This window comes from Haliotis rufescens, unplaced genomic scaffold (genome assembly GCF_023055435.1).
Source record: "Haliotis rufescens isolate VD_foot unplaced genomic scaffold, xgHalRufe1.0.p SCAF_29, whole genome shotgun sequence".
NCBI lineage: Eukaryota > Metazoa > Mollusca > Gastropoda > Lepetellida > Haliotidae > Haliotis > Haliotis rufescens.
Genome location: NW_025963990.1, coordinates 6,608,273 through 6,625,906, shown reverse-complemented (window position 1 = coordinate 6,625,906; position 17,634 = coordinate 6,608,273). Strand labels below are relative to the sequence as shown.

At 39.6% G+C, this 17,634-nt stretch overlaps 1 protein-coding gene across 1 annotated transcript; it reads left to right on the top strand.

The window, feature by feature from the left end:
• Window positions 1-6,090: 6,090 nt before the first annotated feature.
• LOC124118024 (NAD kinase-like) lies at window positions 6,091-7,119 on the top strand. Its single transcript, XM_048402823.1, has 2 exons — window positions 6,091-6,389; window positions 6,789-7,119. Exons 1-2 carry the CDS (start codon window positions 6,289-6,291, stop codon window positions 6,970-6,972), a joined length of 285 nt encoding a protein of 94 aa, XP_048258780.1. The 5' UTR covers window positions 6,091-6,288; the 3' UTR covers window positions 6,973-7,119.
• The last annotated feature ends 10,515 nt before the right edge of the window (window positions 7,120-17,634 follow it).

Here is a 17,634-nt window from a genome sequence, read left to right as displayed (position 1 = left end):
AAACATGTGAGAAGTAATCAAGCAATCACTGGTCTATCACGTTTAAATGCCTTGCGTGTTGTGACGCGGCAAGGTAGTGCCAGCTGGGGCATGCTGACCTAAATCGATATGCACAGTGTGTGTGTGAGAGAGAGAGGCCGTGCTTACATCAGATAAGCGACGGCGTGTAGCGCCGGGTACAGTGACAAAGCATAGGTGGTATGCACGTACGAGTTACCTCCCTTATTGAAAACCGTTTGACTTAAACAGCCACATTGTTGCATAATGTACAGTGTGAAAGTGAGTTGGATCTGACGCTGCTTTCATCGGTTTAATGCTGTATCAGCTTGACGTGTGACGAAATAGCAAGCCTATACATATGAATTGAACATAAGTCGAGTAGTCAGTCGTGCTCTTACGTTATAGCCAGCCAATGTGTATACCTTGAGCATAAGTGAAGTAACAGTCGTGGTCTCATGTTAAAGCCGGCCTATGTATGTGTATTGAACATAAGGTAAGTAGTCTGACGATCTCTTACGTTCTAGCCAGCCCATGTGTATACTTTGAACATAAGTGAAGTTACAGTCGTGGTCTCATGTTATATGTATTGAACAAAAGGTAAGTAGTCTGTCGTTCTCTAACGTTCTAGCCAGCCCATGTGTATACTTTGAACATAAGTGAAGTTACAGTCGTGGTCTCATGTTATATGTATTGAACAAAAGGTAAGTAGTCTGTCGTTCTCTAACGTTCTAGCCAGCCCATGTGTATACTTTGAACATAAGTGAAGTTACAGTCGTGGTCTCATGTTATATGTATTGAACAAAAGGTAAGTAGTCTGTCGTTCTCTAACGTTCTAGCCAGCCCATGTGTATACTTTGAACATAAGTGAAGTTACAGTCGTGGTCTCATGTTATATGTATTGAACAAAAGGTAAGTAGTCTGTCGTTCTCTAACGTTATAGCCAGCCCATGTGTATACTTTGAACATAAGTGAAGTTACAGTCGTGGTCTCATGTTATATGTATTGAACAAAAGGTAAGTAGTTTGTCGTTCTCTTACGTTCTAGCCAGCCCATGTGTATACCTTGAACATAAGTTAAGTAACAGTCGTGGTCTCATGTTATAGCCAGCCCATGTGTTATGAAGTGAACATAAGGTAAGTAATAGTCGTGGTCTCATGTTAAAGCCGGCCTATGTATATGCATTGAACATAAGGTAAGTAGTCTGTCGTTCTCTTACGTTATAGCCAGCCCATGTGTATACCTTGAACATAAGTTAAGTAACAGTCGTGGTCTCATGTAAAAGCCGGCCTATGTATATGTATTGAACATAAGGTAAGTAGTCTGTCGTTCTCTTACGTTATAGCAAGCCCATTTGTATGCAGTCGTGGTCTCATGTTATAGCCAACCCATGCAGTCAGGCTTGTATACAAACATGTATCACGCGAGAGCATATGTTTATCAACAGCAGTACACATTCTACTACTTTATGTATTTGTACTGTGGTCAAAATCTTCCCTGGTATCAATATACTCAAAATCCTCCACAGCCCACAGGCGGCTGTAATGGAATCCCAGAGGTGCCCTGATCATTATCAATTGTTTACAAGCACCTTTATGTTAATAATTTTCACTAAATTGTTGAAGGTTTCGGATCTTTGCCTTCTTGAGCTGCTTACCTTGGTCGTTGCTTGATTCACGAATGGTTTGATTCGATTCTGAGTAACGACCTGATCAGTATCAGTAGTTTGTCTGCACCATATATGTTCATAGACGTCACCAAAGTGGTAAAGGTTTAAATAACTTAACTACTGCACGAAGATGAACCTTACGTTAATAGTTGGCAGTGCTGTTTGAAGTATGTCAAGGGAAACAACTCCATATGTATAAATTAATGCAGCCAACATAAAATAGGCAGAGAATGGTGAGGTGAGGTGAAATGGGGATTATTGTTTTTGCATAGCGATCTGAATTTTAATTATCTAGTGTGACTACATAACACCAAGTGCTAGATATTAAACTCAGTTGAAAAGCTGATATTGACTTTAACACACAGAGGAAAGACGTCAGGGTTTCCAGCCTTGTCAAGCTGATGAACTGGATGCTGATCGGCAGTTCTTTTGTCTTTACAACTAGTTGTGTGTAGCTGACAGTGAAAATTCTGAAGATTAGATTTGTGTGGTTGCATTCAAAATAGAAGAGGATTTCTAGGATAGGATTCAGGCATGCCTGTTATCACAACTACTGTGACCCTGGTCAATAGAGACACTTCATTGGCATTCAATAGTGCTTTTTCACACATTGTGCCGCGACGCCCTCATGCAACTGGAGAAGTGTTCAAAGTGGTGTTGAATATAAAGCACACACTCCCCAACTAAGTACATGGATTTCATTTTAGGGAACTTCATATGCTTCAAACAGCAGTGACAGTGATCATGACGTTTAACATTTAACTCTTTCCCGTGTGTACCACGTGTATGATGTTGTCAGTGTAGTTCCCTGCTTCTGAAGAATAGGCTGAATGTATACATGCTATGTAAGTGATGTTGGTTGTAGGTGAGGAAGATCTTACGCCTTCACCGTGTGCCTCGGTGGTGATGGGGCACTGCTCTATGCTTCGTCTTTATCAGGTAACTCAATGATGATGCAAGGATCACAGTTATTATAGTGCTATGATAATCATAAGTTCCATACTTTTAATATGGGCTCCAGGAAGTGTTAGTGCTGCGACCTTTTGCACTTCTTAGCCCTGCCTGCTGGATTAATGTTCGCCCCGTAAACAGTGTCCGAAATAACTGCCCGTGGTTGGTAACTTTCCTATTGGGCTGCAGATAATTTTATGATTTCTTGCGTATTCAGTTTTTTTTATTTCTCCTGTAGATACTTTTGTAATTGTTTGCATTATTTTTACTTAATCAAGATCATAAGTCGTGCTTTGTGTCTTATTTGTGGGATTTTTCAATATTTCTTATGTCTGAATGTGGGGGTCACCTGCTTGACTGTCTGCAGGTGATAACTGGAGATAAGTCTTCAGTCCATGTAATCAAATCATAGGCCTATCTGAAGGGTGAATCCAAGAGATGTGAGGCTCTCCCTCCTCCCTCCTCCCATGTTACTTTATTTTGATGAGATATAGAGCCTAAAGGCTTTCTCTCTCAAATATTATATCAGACTGTCAGTTTGTTTTTTCTTTGCGAAAATGGCATTCATCAAGGTGGGGGGGACCTTTTAAATTTTCTTCCACATCATCAAGACAATGACGAGGAATATTTAAATGTGTTTTCTGTAGAGTAGTTTATATTAAATATGTAACTAGAAAGACATGAAGAAACATTGAAAGTGGACAGCAGTCGTGACTGTAGATAATTGGGCTTCCAGATTATGTCACGTTCGTTCATCATTCCTAACGTCCGTGTTGGATTACCCAAATGGGTATGATGTGTGAAACTATTTGGGTGGGTACTGAGTAGGACCCGGGTACCCACAGGACTACCCGGACCCATGGTTAGTCAAGTGATAAATTGTTTAATGAAAAAATAATCTAGAACTCTATGGTTACACCTCAAGTCACTAATGCTCACACATCTTTCGGACTACGCACCCATTCCTTCTGACTTATATATGTTTGAAATAAAGATATAACTTCTGTCAACTTCAGTGTATGCATGACCAGATCGTTTTATACATATATCTAAATACATTTTGTCCAGGGCTACGGTCAAACTGTTCCAAATCGGACATTGTGTACCTATCTCTTGATACCTACTCCAAGGTAGTTTCGGGAAATGAGGGTTTGGTACCCGGGTAGTAAATTTGGACTCGACCCAGCCCTAATTTTTACCATCCCCTGCCATGATATTGCTGGAATCTAAAATAAATCGGCGAAAGACCACACCCACTCACTACTGTGTTGGCTTGCAGCCTGAGTTCCTTCAGTTAGACAACACTCAAATCTGTTTGAAAAGTTGAGTTAAAGTCCATTGAAAAATCCATTGGCGAACGTTGGCTTCAGGTTGGCTTGTCTGTTCATAATAGGTTCTGATGGTGGAAATTACCGCCCCTTGATCATCTAACCAGAAACATGTCTGACACTTGCTGATATGAAGTTGTACATGATGTGAATTAGTTATTATGATGTCGAGTGCTGTGTGTAGAGTGTTGTTGTCTCCCCAGCAAAGTGTTCCTCCTGTGATGGCCTTCAACATGGGTCCCTCGGCTTCCTCTTTCCATTCCATTTCTGCAACTTCCAGGAACAAGTTACAGTGTTTTACAAGGTACGGTGTATAGACATAGTGTCGGAGTAATAGGGAAACAATAACACGAGTTGCTGAAATCTGACAGTACAAGTTCATTTTATGCATTCTCATATCTCGCAAGGCAAGATAGACACCACTAATGTGTAAAGATGCACGCAGTTGGCACCTATAATAAACCATGGTGCATTTTCAGTTTACATCTAGTTCTTGTAAAAACTAAGATCCTGTATGTTAATTTGTGTAAAATCTGTACATAAGTTTACTTGATATGAATGCATTATTTTATTTGTTCAGCAGATTCATGTTTACTATTAAAAAGAAATTTAGTTAATTTTTTGTTTGAACTTCCCTTTCATAATTGTTAATCATGTTAATGAAGAATAGAAAATGGCAGTAAAAGCTGCGATTCTGACACAAGGTGGCTGATGGTTGATGCGATACATATCATCATTCTGCACATTCCCACAGTGGTGAACAGCTGTGACCTGGGGGTTCCTCTCACATTAAGATTTATAAAAAAAATTCAAACTTGATTTTTTTTTTTATGCTGGCAGCCATATTTGATTTCCATTCTCAGACGTTAAGCATTCTCAATTTCAATATGGCAGCCATGTAGCCATCTTTGATTTAATAAAAAGAATTTTCTGAAATAATATTCTCCGAAACTTAGAAATCTGAAACTTGGAGGGTAGGATGGGCAGGTTTGTTCAAGGCATCAAATATGGCTGCCAGTCATTCAGGATGTGATGTTTTTATTGTTTCAGGGGATGCTTCTCTGCTGTTGCGATACCGCCTCAAATGTGTTGTATGTAATCAGGGTTCCTAGTGCTCCAGAACACCTCATGTAAAAAAATATGGACAAGAAATATTAGGAGCTGACACGCCGTGATATAACCGGAATACTGTTAAAATCGGCGTTAAACCCAACTCACTCACTTACTATGTGAAAGTGTGGTTAGGGCTTTGTGAAAGTCCTTGGACATAGTCTTGTGAAGTCTTCTGTTGGCCTTGTGAAGTCTAGTGATGGTCTGAGAAAGGTTTTGTGAAGGTCTGGTGAAGTCTAGTGATGGTCTTGTGAGTCTAGTGATAGTCTTGTGAGGGCTTTGTAAAGGTCTAGGGATGGTCTTGTGAAGTCTAGTGATGGTCTTTTGAGTCTAATGATGGTCTTGTGAAGTCTAGGGATGGTCTTGTGAAGTCTAGTGATGGTCTTTTGAGTCTAGGGATGGTCTTGTGAAGTCTAGTGATGGTCTTGTGAAGTCTAGTGATGGTCTTGTGAAGTCTAGGGATGGTCTTTTGAAGTCTAGTGATGGTCCGGTGAGGGTTTCGTGAAAGTCTTGTGATTGTCTTGTGATGGTTTTGTGAATGTCATAAGATTGTCCGCAGTTGCAGTCAATTGACCCAGCATCATGTCTGTGGTGAGGTCATACAATGGTCTTTTAAAGGTCCATATAAAGCTTGTGTGATGTTCATTGACGCAGCATTATGTCTGTGGAGATGGGCACAAGTTCTTGGATCATATGCGTCGCTGCTGTCATATGATGAAACACATCACATCAACACCTTCAGATAAAGGGGGATAACTCCAGCCCAGAAAGCTATACAGTGATGAGAATCGTAGGAAATTATCTCTTAAGGCTTGAAGTTTCTTATGACATAATGTCTTCGAGAATGTTTGAATAGTGCACTGACATCGCACAAGGCTTTCAGTGATCATTCATTTACATTCTCAACTCCGTAGGGAGTATTCTTCTGTGTGGATTGCAGTTACAAAAAGTCCACTGCAACTTGTCGTTATAGGCTACTGAATGGATGGTGTGGTCAGGTTCCGTGACTTGTTTTTTAGCTTTTCATCAAACCCTAATGGCATAATATCAACCACTGGATAGCCTGGTCCTGCCTTGATTATAACAGACCCCTGTCATAGAGCTGGAATATGGTAAAGAAACAAAACAAGTTGCAAATGTGAAAGTGAAATACAGTAATTGTCAGATCTAACTTGTCTTTAGAAATATCTTTATCTTCTTGTAAGTGTGAACCTCCACATGCTTGTGTAACGTATGTGTTTGCTTGTTCAGATCATGGTGTCTCCGGATGCGCGGAACAATGCCTGGGTGTCCTTTGATGGCCGGAACAGACAGGAAATACAGCAAGGAGACACGTGAGTAGAGGTTTAGATGTTGTCTATCGTAGGTTTCACTTTGTTTTAAAGTATGACCTATAACAATGTGGAATGTTTAGTTGAAAGAACATTTATGAGTATTATCGACTAACTGTACCTCATTTGTTGGCTACGTATAAGCACAGCGATGTACCCGATTCCCTCGGTGTGTAAACTGTATAACCATGTATACTATAACTTACTGCCCCTCACTTCCAGGCTGCGTATCACCACAGCAATGTACCCGATTCACTCGGTGTGTAAACTGTATAACCATGTATACTATAACTTACTGCCCCTCACTTCTAGGCTACGTATCACCACAGCGATGTACTCGATTCCCTCGGTGTGTACACTGTATAACCATGTATACTATAACTTACTGTCCCTCACTTCCAGGCTGCGTATCACCACGGCGATGTACCCAGTTCCCTCGGTGTGTGCCAAGGACCAAATAGACGATTGGTTTGATGGTCTCACTGACTGTCTCCACTGGAACGTACGGCGGCAACAGAAGACGTTACCTTCATTACCCAGCACCACCAGTCTGGACTCCGTTATCTTGGACCCTGACAGTAACTGACCAAGGTGTATGTGTAACGAGCCTACAAGTAAATTCTAGCAGGAAATATACGTCATAAATGTGCTTTTATAGACCCTGACTCACCAACCAGGACACCGTGAGATTGGTGTTGTGTCAACTGTGTTCACTGCTGAAGATCATCTGAACTGTATAACTGACCACGTCAAGTGCAAGGTCAAGGTCAAGGCTGTGATTAACAAGACACCATGATTAGACAGCTTCTATGTACCTCCAGATTCATAAAAGGTTATTTGGATTTGGCAGGAGGTGAAGATGTGTGAGATCAAGACTATCTAGGTGTGCAGGTGTTTGTGTGCACATCTGTCTGAATGTCTGGTATCTAAGTGTCAAGATGTGCTGGTATCTAGGTGTCTGTGTGCACATCTGTCTGAATGTCTGGTATCTAAGTGTCAAGATGTGCTGGTATCTAGGTGTCCAGAAGCCCTGGTATCTAGGCGTCCAGGTGTTTGTGTGCACATCTGTCTGAATGTCTGGTATCTAAGTGTCAAGATGTGCTGGTATCTAGGCGTCCAGGTGTCTGTGTGCACATCTGTCTGAATGTCTGGTATCTAAGTGTCAAGATGTGCTGGTATCTAGGCGTCCAGGTGTTTGTGTGCACATCTGTCTGAATGTCTGGTATCTAAGTGTCAAGATGTGCTGGCATCTAGGCGTCCAGGTATCTGTGTGCACATCTGTCTGAATGTCTGGTATCTAAGTGTCAAGATGTGCTGGTATCTAGGCGTCCAGGTGTTTGTGTGCACATCTGTCTGAATGTCTGGTATCTAAGTGTCAAGATGTGCTGGTATCTAGGTGTCCAGATGCCCTGGTATCTAGAATCAAGATGCCCTGGTATGTAGGTGTCCAGATGCTATGGTATCTTGGTGTCTGGGTGTTCCGGTACTCAGTGTCCTGTCCTCAAAACTCGAGCTAGCTCATGTTACCCTATAAGGAATACAGTCACATCTGTTTTTGATAGAGATGAAACTTTGGAATCGAATCATCTTTTATAATTCTATATGATCACAGTGCAATAATACCAGCTTGATCGGGAAGGTGAGAGGGACAACTGGGTCACATTGACCTTTTCCATTGGCGCCGTTATCTGGTATATTAAATGTGTATACACAGTCTCATGCAAAGGGTGTGTTTCTGCTGTTGTATTGACACTGTGGTCAACTGGCATTTGTATATATGTCAGATACGTAGTTTAAAATGTTTTAAATGGCTGAGAAGGTGATGGAGGGAGATATCGTTATTCATTGTGTCTGTCTGGACAGAATGATTTAGTTTAATTATCCCGTTAATTGTTCATACATCATTAATATATATGTCAATAGGTTTGTGTTAGTTGATGTTTCATAATTCTCTCGGGAAGCAGTTTTTTTGTCATGGAAACAGATGATGTCATCCCTTTCCGGTGACCACTTAACATTCCTGAAAACTGTAATATTTCCAATAGCAAGGCACATTAATAATTTATTTTACTTAAAGAAAAAGACTGGACTACAGCTGCTTTTTAAGTTTTAAGGGTTTTTATTACTGTATGGTGATAGAGTAACTACCTGCCCAGTTTGGCAATGCTCACTGCGGTATATCACGATGTGTGATTGTACTTGTTATAAAATTGTATATGCGAATGAAGTTCACATGCTACTAGCACGATGTCATACAAGCTCATCACAAGGTTACTACAAGTTTAGTACGATGTTTAGTAGAAATGTGATTTCTGAATTATACTGATGTTGGTACGATATAGACTAGTTTCGTACGAGTTGAGTACGCGATACTTACAACCTTATGACGACATTAACACGATCTCTATGAGTTTATCACGATGTCAACACGACTAAACCGCAACCAGAATAAGACCGCATGTTGCGGCTGCCATCTTGTCAAGTCAAGTCCGGTGCAAGAACACCTTGCTGCAGGAGCTGACACGAGAGACCATGACAGGGTTCTAGAACTTCCCTATGGTGGACCCGCATAGAGAGTCCTTACCCTTCTCCCCGAGTCCTGAGGGACTGGTCCTGGACCTGGTCCTAGTTCTGTGTGGGTGTGGTTGTGCGTAATCTCCAGACTGGGGTGGGTGATGCAACCCACACACTCATCCAACCGTGACTATATCGTAGCGGACTTAGATAAGCTCGTATTCAACACTTGATTATCGTAGTGAACTCTAGGTACACCGTAGCTAACTTGAAGTATGCACGTTTCCCATATCATACTCGTGACAAGGACACGGTTTGCTCTTCCCCATGCAAATTATAATGTGTTGTGCTCTCATGAATCGAACTAACTTTGTGTCTATCGTGAAGACGTACTCACATGGTGTCTATCGTGAAAAAGTCGTGTTTATGTCAGGTCAATTACAGCACGAGGTCGCTACGAGTGTGGTATGACATACAAAAGCTTCCTTCGAACACAACCTTGGACAACACATATATAACACGAGCAAGGCACGATGTCACATGATCCAACCACAATTGTGATCACGAGCACATAAGGAGTGAAGTTCGAGTATATTACGAGCTGATGTAACGATTGCTCACGCGAGCTTAACATTGTGAAATGTCCCAGCCTAAATCACGAAAGGTTACTGGTAGCGTAACATACAAGAAATGAATTGAAGCAACATGCAGTTTTAAGTGGTTCTTTAAATGACGATGTGAAGAGTTACCTCCCTTCCAATATCAATCAACTGGTAGTTGAAAATGGTAGTTACGAAAGGACTTTGCAGGAAGAATAAGAAAATTATTTTTAATTGTTCACTTATGATTGTTTATCTATACAGCAAATAATGCAAACCCTGGAAATACACAAAGAAAGTATGTCCATGTTGTAAATTGAAAACCAAAACATGAGAGTAATTTATTTAATCACCTCCACATTGTGTCTTTACTGTGCACCTGCTGTTGTTAATCATATATATGTGTTGTATGTTTCACCAGCTGATAAATTTATATGTGTTAAAGTTAAAAGAAATGCCGAGACATTAAGCCAAGAGCAGAATCTTTTTGCAATACTAATATGAACATTGTCACTCGCTGTTTTCCAATGAGTTTTTTTATCAGACCATAGGTTTCCAATCACATAATCAGTCTTCCTGCATTCTGTGTGAAACATTTCTCTATGCCATCCACATGTACAGCCACATAGGTAGTTTCAGTAACCCACGACTTCTCAGTTAACCTGTAAAATATAGAGTAGTCAGCAGACATCTTTAACAAATACTTGTAGTTGTAAGACCAGTAGTAGCAAATGGGCAGATAACTCTAATTACCCCTGTGCTTGGCATCTGTATTTCTCGACTTGAGACTAAAGTAAGGCATTCTAATCAGCAGCTGAGGTTGTTAACATTCAAAAACCTAAACCTTTGTGGCGTCAAAAATTGAAATCCCAACTTGTGGAATTGTGGTGTTTATTGACAGTCAGTCCTCCAGAAACATCAATCACTTAATCTTATTAAATAATACTTATTACATATGTGCTCAAAAGATAACTCTATGTAAGCCCATTTCCACTGCTGTGATATTTTGTTATAATGCTAAAAGTGGTGTAAAACTTACTCTCATAATAAACTCAATATGGTTGCAAGACATTAATCATAAGGCAAGTTATTCTAGTCACTGGATTAATGTAATATCGTCATTAAATATTGTATCTCTATGAAATGATGACATATGGTGTCTAATCTCTGCGTGGACCAGGTCCACGGTCCTGCATAAACTCTTCCTTTAGCATGCAAGTAATGGCAACAATTATCATATTGATGTTCTATTTCAAGTGAAGTGGCATGTACACAGGTTGTCTAATAGGACCCCTTTGTTGCCACTGGCCTGTCCGCACCATATCCGTGTTCACTGTAAACGTCCTGTGTCATTTGAATGATTCTTCAACAATTAATGTCTGATAATACTAAGATATTGTTCAAAGCAGTGTTGAACCCGACTCACTCACTCGTTTACCCTTGCCACCATTGTCATCTATCCAACTGTCCGTGTGAAGCTGAGTATACTGCCTATGTGTCATGTTGAGGGAATGGTGTGTTCGTTATTACACAGCCTCATTGGTATGGGGATTTTGTAGGGAAATGTATTCGTCAGGGTTACAACAGTACTGCAAGAGTTAACACTTGCGATTATATACCCAGTACCTTTACCTTCCAACATTGTGTCTGACGTAGCTGTCTGCCTGTTGTCCCGTGGATGGCAACATTTCTTCTTCAATTAATTCTTACTTGTCCAACTGTCCTGTAGAATGATCAGTTATTCATATTCATAATGATGTTTGTAATATATAAATTATGTTTTGACTTAATTAATATACAATGTCAACACGTGTTTGTATTTTTATGAAATATTTTATTTATCAAGAGAAACAATAAAAGACTACACAATAACAAACTCTTAGTTGTAATATTTGTGATGCTGAAGTCAGTGAACATTACGTAGAGGCTACAGAGACAACTGATTATGGGAGGGCTAGTTATCATAGACTGAAAGTAAGTAGGAAGGGTTCTGCTTTACATGTAACAACAGAAGCAGTCCATTTCCCACCATTTCCTGAATAGCCAGAAATGGGGTGACAGCATACTCAATGATCCAGTATATTATATCTCCATTCTGTATATACCTGTGCCTTCATGCATCTCTTACTCGAGACTAGATGTCACATGAGAGGTATTTGATTAGATGTCTAATTACATCTTTGTGCCATTCAAATTGGTCACAGGGCGATCTTTTATCAGCAAATGGGTGCAGGGTATACATCATTTTAGAATGGAGATATAATACAGTGGAAAAGTGACAATGGGGGGTAGCAGAAGGTCCCAATTGATACATAGCTGTAGAAATGCTTGGTCCAGCATGTCTTATTCAGTACAACTTGGTCCTCAGCCTCCAGCTGTCCGAATAACATTTGGTAAGCGTCTGGTTTAATGACATCTCTTCTGAATTTAGCACAAAATACATACTTAAAGTAGTATAACTTGGCAACAGCGTCCTTAATAACAAAGGTGAAAGGACTTCCGTTTTAATTTCATCATTTCTAGTTGGTTAAGACAACAACAATAAAGTGCAACTAGGAAAATGACAACTCAATGTCTCCAGCTACCTCAATAAGAAAGTCATAAGTACTGGTTTAACTACATCATTTCCCTTTGGGGAAATACAACCATCCGGTGCAACTAGAAAATTGAAACATACATGCCTCTAGCTACTTTAATAAGAAAGTTATAAGATCTGGTATAATTACATCACTTCCCTTTGGGGAAATACAGCAATCCCGTGCAACTAAAAAATTGAAACATACATGCCTCTAGCTACTTTAATAAGAAAGTTATAAGATCTGGTATAATTACATCACTTCCCTTTGGGGAAATACAGCAATCCCGTGCAACTAAAAAATTGAAACATACATGCCTCTAGCTACTTTAATAAGAAAGTTATAAGATCTGGTATAATTACATCACTTCCCTTTGGGGAAATACAGCAATCCCGTACAACTAAAAAATTGAAACATACATGCCTCTAGCTACTTTAATAAGAAAGTTATAAGATCTGGTATAGTTACATCACTTCCCTTTGGGGAAATACAGCAATCCAGTGCAACTTAAAAATTGAAACATACATGCCTCTAGCTACTTTAATAAGAAAGTTATAAGATCTGGTATAATTACATCACTTCCCTTTGGGGAAATACAGCAATCCAGTGCAACTAAAAAAATGAAACATACATGCCTCTAGCTACTTTAATAAGAAAGTCATAAGCACTGGTGTAATTACATCATTTCTATTTGGGGGAACAAACAATTCAGTGCAACTAAAAAGATGAAACATCCATGTATCTAGCAACCTTAATACGAAAGTTATAAGATCTGGTATAATTACATCACTTCCCTTGGGGAAAACAAGAATACAGTGCAACTAGAAAATTGAAACATACATGCCTCTAGCTACTTTAATAAGAAAGTCATAAGCACTGGTGTAATTACATCATTTCTATTTGGGGGAACAAACAATTCAGTGCAACTAAAAAGATGAAACATCCATGTATCTAGCAACCTTAATACGAAAGTTATAAGATCTGGTATAATTACATCACTTCCCTTGGGGAAAACAAGAATACAGTGCAACTAGAAAATTAAAAACATACATGCCTCCAGCTACCGTAATAAGAAAGTCATAAGCGCTGGTGTAATTATATCATTTCCCCTTATTAGGGTGCTTAAATAGGAACTTAGGCCTGTTTGCTTTGTCACACAGATCTAGGAATGGGGAAAATGTTTAACACTGTGGAAACTAACTTGTTGGATGTACAGGATGTATCACGTGGTTGAGCCTAAGAAAACAATTGCCGCTCTCTAGACAACCTGAATGAGTCTGGATTATTTCTAATACTGTATATATTTACAAAATTCCGAATTCAAATACAAGCAAGCAAAAGCAAAGAAAACATAAGTTTCTACAAAATGGCTATCTACCCATATATTCATGTATGAACTCCAGTTGTGAGTTGATACTCGTCTGGGTAGAGGGATAAACTGACATATTAAAATACTAATACCAATACAAACAAAGTATTTTGCCAAGTATGTTTCAAATGTAACATAACAAATTACGCCCAATCTCATAAAATTCAGATATGGTAAAAATGGCATTTTCGACTGCTCACATGAAAGCCATATCAATAAATCTGATCAGAATCCTGAGAGAAATTTCCTGTCACGCCAATTCTAGGATCATATACACATTATTGCATTTGTTTTCAGTGTTATTTAATTTGTTTCGAGTCGTTGGTCACATGTTATAGTATAACAGGAAATAACACACACATGAAAATACATTTATGTTTTGCTGCATACAACAGGGTACATTCTACCTTCATAAACTTCATGATACATTTACAAATGGTTAAACAATCAGTTCCTTATACTTCAAACATTGTTTCAGTGAAATATGTGTTTTGTTTTGCTTGTTCGACTACAGTATTTACAGTGAAAATGACATACCTTGGTACATCTACATGTGTATAGAACAGATATCGACCCTAATGTGTGTGTGCATGTATTAGCTAATTTACTCCACCATCAGTAACCAATACACACCTATCTGTATTGAAAGTCAAAGTGTGACATCAATAAGCAACACACACCTGTCTATCACACAAATCCCAGTGTGACATCAATAACCAACACACACAAAGCTCTGTGTGTGACGTCAGTAACCAACACACAGGTGCCTGTCAGACAAAGCCCAATGTGTGACATTAGTAATCAACACATACCTGTCTGTCACACAAAGCCCAATGTGTGACGTCAGTAACCAGCATGTATGTCACAGTAGGACCAGTGAGTGACGTCAGTGACCAACACACACATGTCTGTCAGACAAGGCCCAGAGTGTGACATCAGTAACATACACACACCTGTCTGTCAGACAAGGTCCAGTGTGTTACATCAGTAACCGACACACACCTGCCTGTCACACAAGGCCCAGTGTGTGACGTCAGTATTCAACACACCTGTTTGTCACGCAAAGCCTAGTGTGTGACGACATCAGTAATATACACACAGCTTTCTGTCACACAAGGCCGAGTGTGTGACATCAGTAACATACACAGACATGCCTGTCACACAAGGCCCAGTGTGTGACATCAGTAACATAAACACATCTGTCTGTCACACAAGGCCCAGTGTGTGACATCAGTAACATACACACACATGCCCGTCACACAAAGCCCAGTATGTGACATCAGTAACATACACACACCTGTCAGTCACACAAAGCCCAGTGTGTGACATCAGTAACATACACACACATGCCTGCCACACAAGGCTCAGTGTGTGACATCAGTAATATACACACACCTGTCCGTCACACAAAGCCCAGTGTGTGACATCAGTAACATACACACACATGCCTGTCACACAAGGCCGAGTGTGTGACATCAGTAACAAATACACACCTGTCTGTCACACAAGGCCGAGTGTGTGACATCAGTAACATACACACACATGCCTGTCACACAAGGCCCAGTGTGTGACACCAGTAACATAAACACACCTGTCTGTCACACAAAGCCCTGTGTGATGATATTAGTAACCACAGAAGATAAACCCATAGTCACTTTTTACTCTAGTCATAAATCCAAATTCTATAGCTACGCGTAAATATGCGAACAACATTTATGGAATGAATCTGACAAAATATAATATATACAAATGTAAGAGACTACACAGGGAAGCAGGCATGCACCTAAATAGAACCTACAACCATGCAAACATGTGAGCAAGTGTATATTTACATCATGTGACATAACAATGTGTTTCACTATGTCATGAATCCATAGCGACATCCTGAAGATTTTATCATGTGGCATACATACATATTCATATAAACATATTGATAACATGCATGAGATGGATTTGAGAATGCTGCCATAATCTCTTATGTCATGAAGATCTCATACAGACATATCTAGATATATCCTTTCAAGTACTTGTCTTTGAGGAACATATACATTTCGTATCTGGTCTTTGTCAAGGTGAGACCAATGCATTTGCAGATTACAAAATCGTCCAGATCAGTACAAATATCATACTTGTTTACAAGTCACTGCATGTTAAAACAAGGGGATTTCCAACATTTTCACAATATGATACACATCGGTATTGTTCATATCGGCCAATGAATAATCATTTAAAATAACAAATTTGATCGAAACAGTGTTCCATGCACCTACTCACATAAGACACATGTCAAGATGTCTCTCTTTGTGTATGTGCATTTTGAAAACTGTTTGATGATATGTAACTACTGTCTATCTTAGCGTTACTTGGAAACTCCACTTTGTGATGAACTGTTAATACTAGTAAGATGCAATCACTTTTATTTACATTACGGACAAGTACAAGTATGCCGTGAACATACATGGTCATGAGCAATATCTAACAGTCTTTGCAATGCTGACTGAAAGTTACTGACTGGGACAGTGGCCCCATGGTAGGCGCAGCCAGTAGCCAGAACAATCAAGCACACAAGTTAAACAATTATAAACACTGTAAACGCCAAACAGATAACACGCGTTCACGTCCAACACCTTGATAAATGGGAAATAATTCTGAGATGTAACTTGCAAATATTACATATTCAGATTTCATGCACGATTTATGCATTAGGTGCTTACCCTTTTCACGAACACCTGGTGTCATCAATGATTTTCAGTGAACTATGAATATAATTGTCACCACTACTTTGCCTTTTACGCCCTATGGAGTCTGTTTCGAGAAGTAATTGGGTCGTTGATGTTTCATATTTACCAGAGAGACAGTTGTCATGCAGGTTAAAAATAGACCATGAAGTGATACTCTCACAAATACTTCAGCGTTGTCACAAAATGCACAGTAAACCACAATTTTCCCCCGTAAAACAGGCAATATTTTCAAATATTTTAAAACAAGACGTTTTTTAGGAAATTCTAACTGAAGTTGATGAGGGACAAGAAACTTATACTTTGTACAATTTTCTCTTCTTGTAAGCAGGAGGCGTACAAATAACCATAATATCTACAGCTCAAGTACAGATGTTCTAACCGATAATTGTTGGGGTCAGACCTACTGTTACCATGGCCCATTTAATCCATAAGAAGATAGTATATTTTCAAATTTGACGATATCATTATATGTAGTCAATTGATAACATGTTTAAGGTAGCTAATATTAAATTATCAGAGCCGGGATGCGTTAACATTTCAATGATTTATCAGTAGACAAGTTATCCTGTGAGTGAGTGAGTGAGTGAGTGAGTGAGTGAGTGGGTTAGTGAGTGAGTGAGTGAGTGAGTGAGGTTTTACGCCGCTTTTAGCAATATTCCAGCAAAATCAGGGCAGGGGAAGCCAGTAATGGGCTTTACACATTGTACCAATGTCGGGAATCGAACCCGGGTCTTCAGCGTGACGAGCGAACGCTTTAATCACTAGGTTACCCGATCGCCCAGTTATCCTTTGATGTAAAATCGTTGTAGAGAGGCGATGAAACATGTCTGTGGTAAATTTAGTGCAACTATTTTCAATTGATTCCACTCTTTCTTTTACGTTGGAAGCAAACGATGTATCAAAACTGTCAGACATTGCGGAAATACTCACAAAGCGTAAACATGTACCCTCTGGCATTGCACGAGTCCTGTTTACTTCCACTTCTCGACATTTCAAGATTTCATGAAGTTTTTGTTCGATAGAGCTCTGTTTAAAGCTGCGACGCTCGGAAATCACAGTTAGTATCCCTGCACTTGCTATATTGGATGTCATCAACATTTCAAAAGTTCACACCAGAGACGGTGGCATTGACAGTGCAACCAGTTTTTTCTCAGATGTTAGCCACAGATAACACCCGTCCCCATCCTCCTGAAAAGTTCATTGCGCGGTGTTGATAGATGCGTGTACTAGTAATTCTCTCATTGTGCTGGTCATTGTGTAAGCATGCCTTTGTTCTGCTTTAATTTAGTTCCGACCCGCAAAAAAATATCAGGATTACATAAAATTGTAGTGAAAATTTTCCGACCCGGTCGTGAAAAGTTCCGGTTGACAGGAACAAATGTTTGGGTTTGTTAATGAGCGATGTTCCTGTATATTGTTAATGTGCAACATGAAAAACAGGGAAACTAA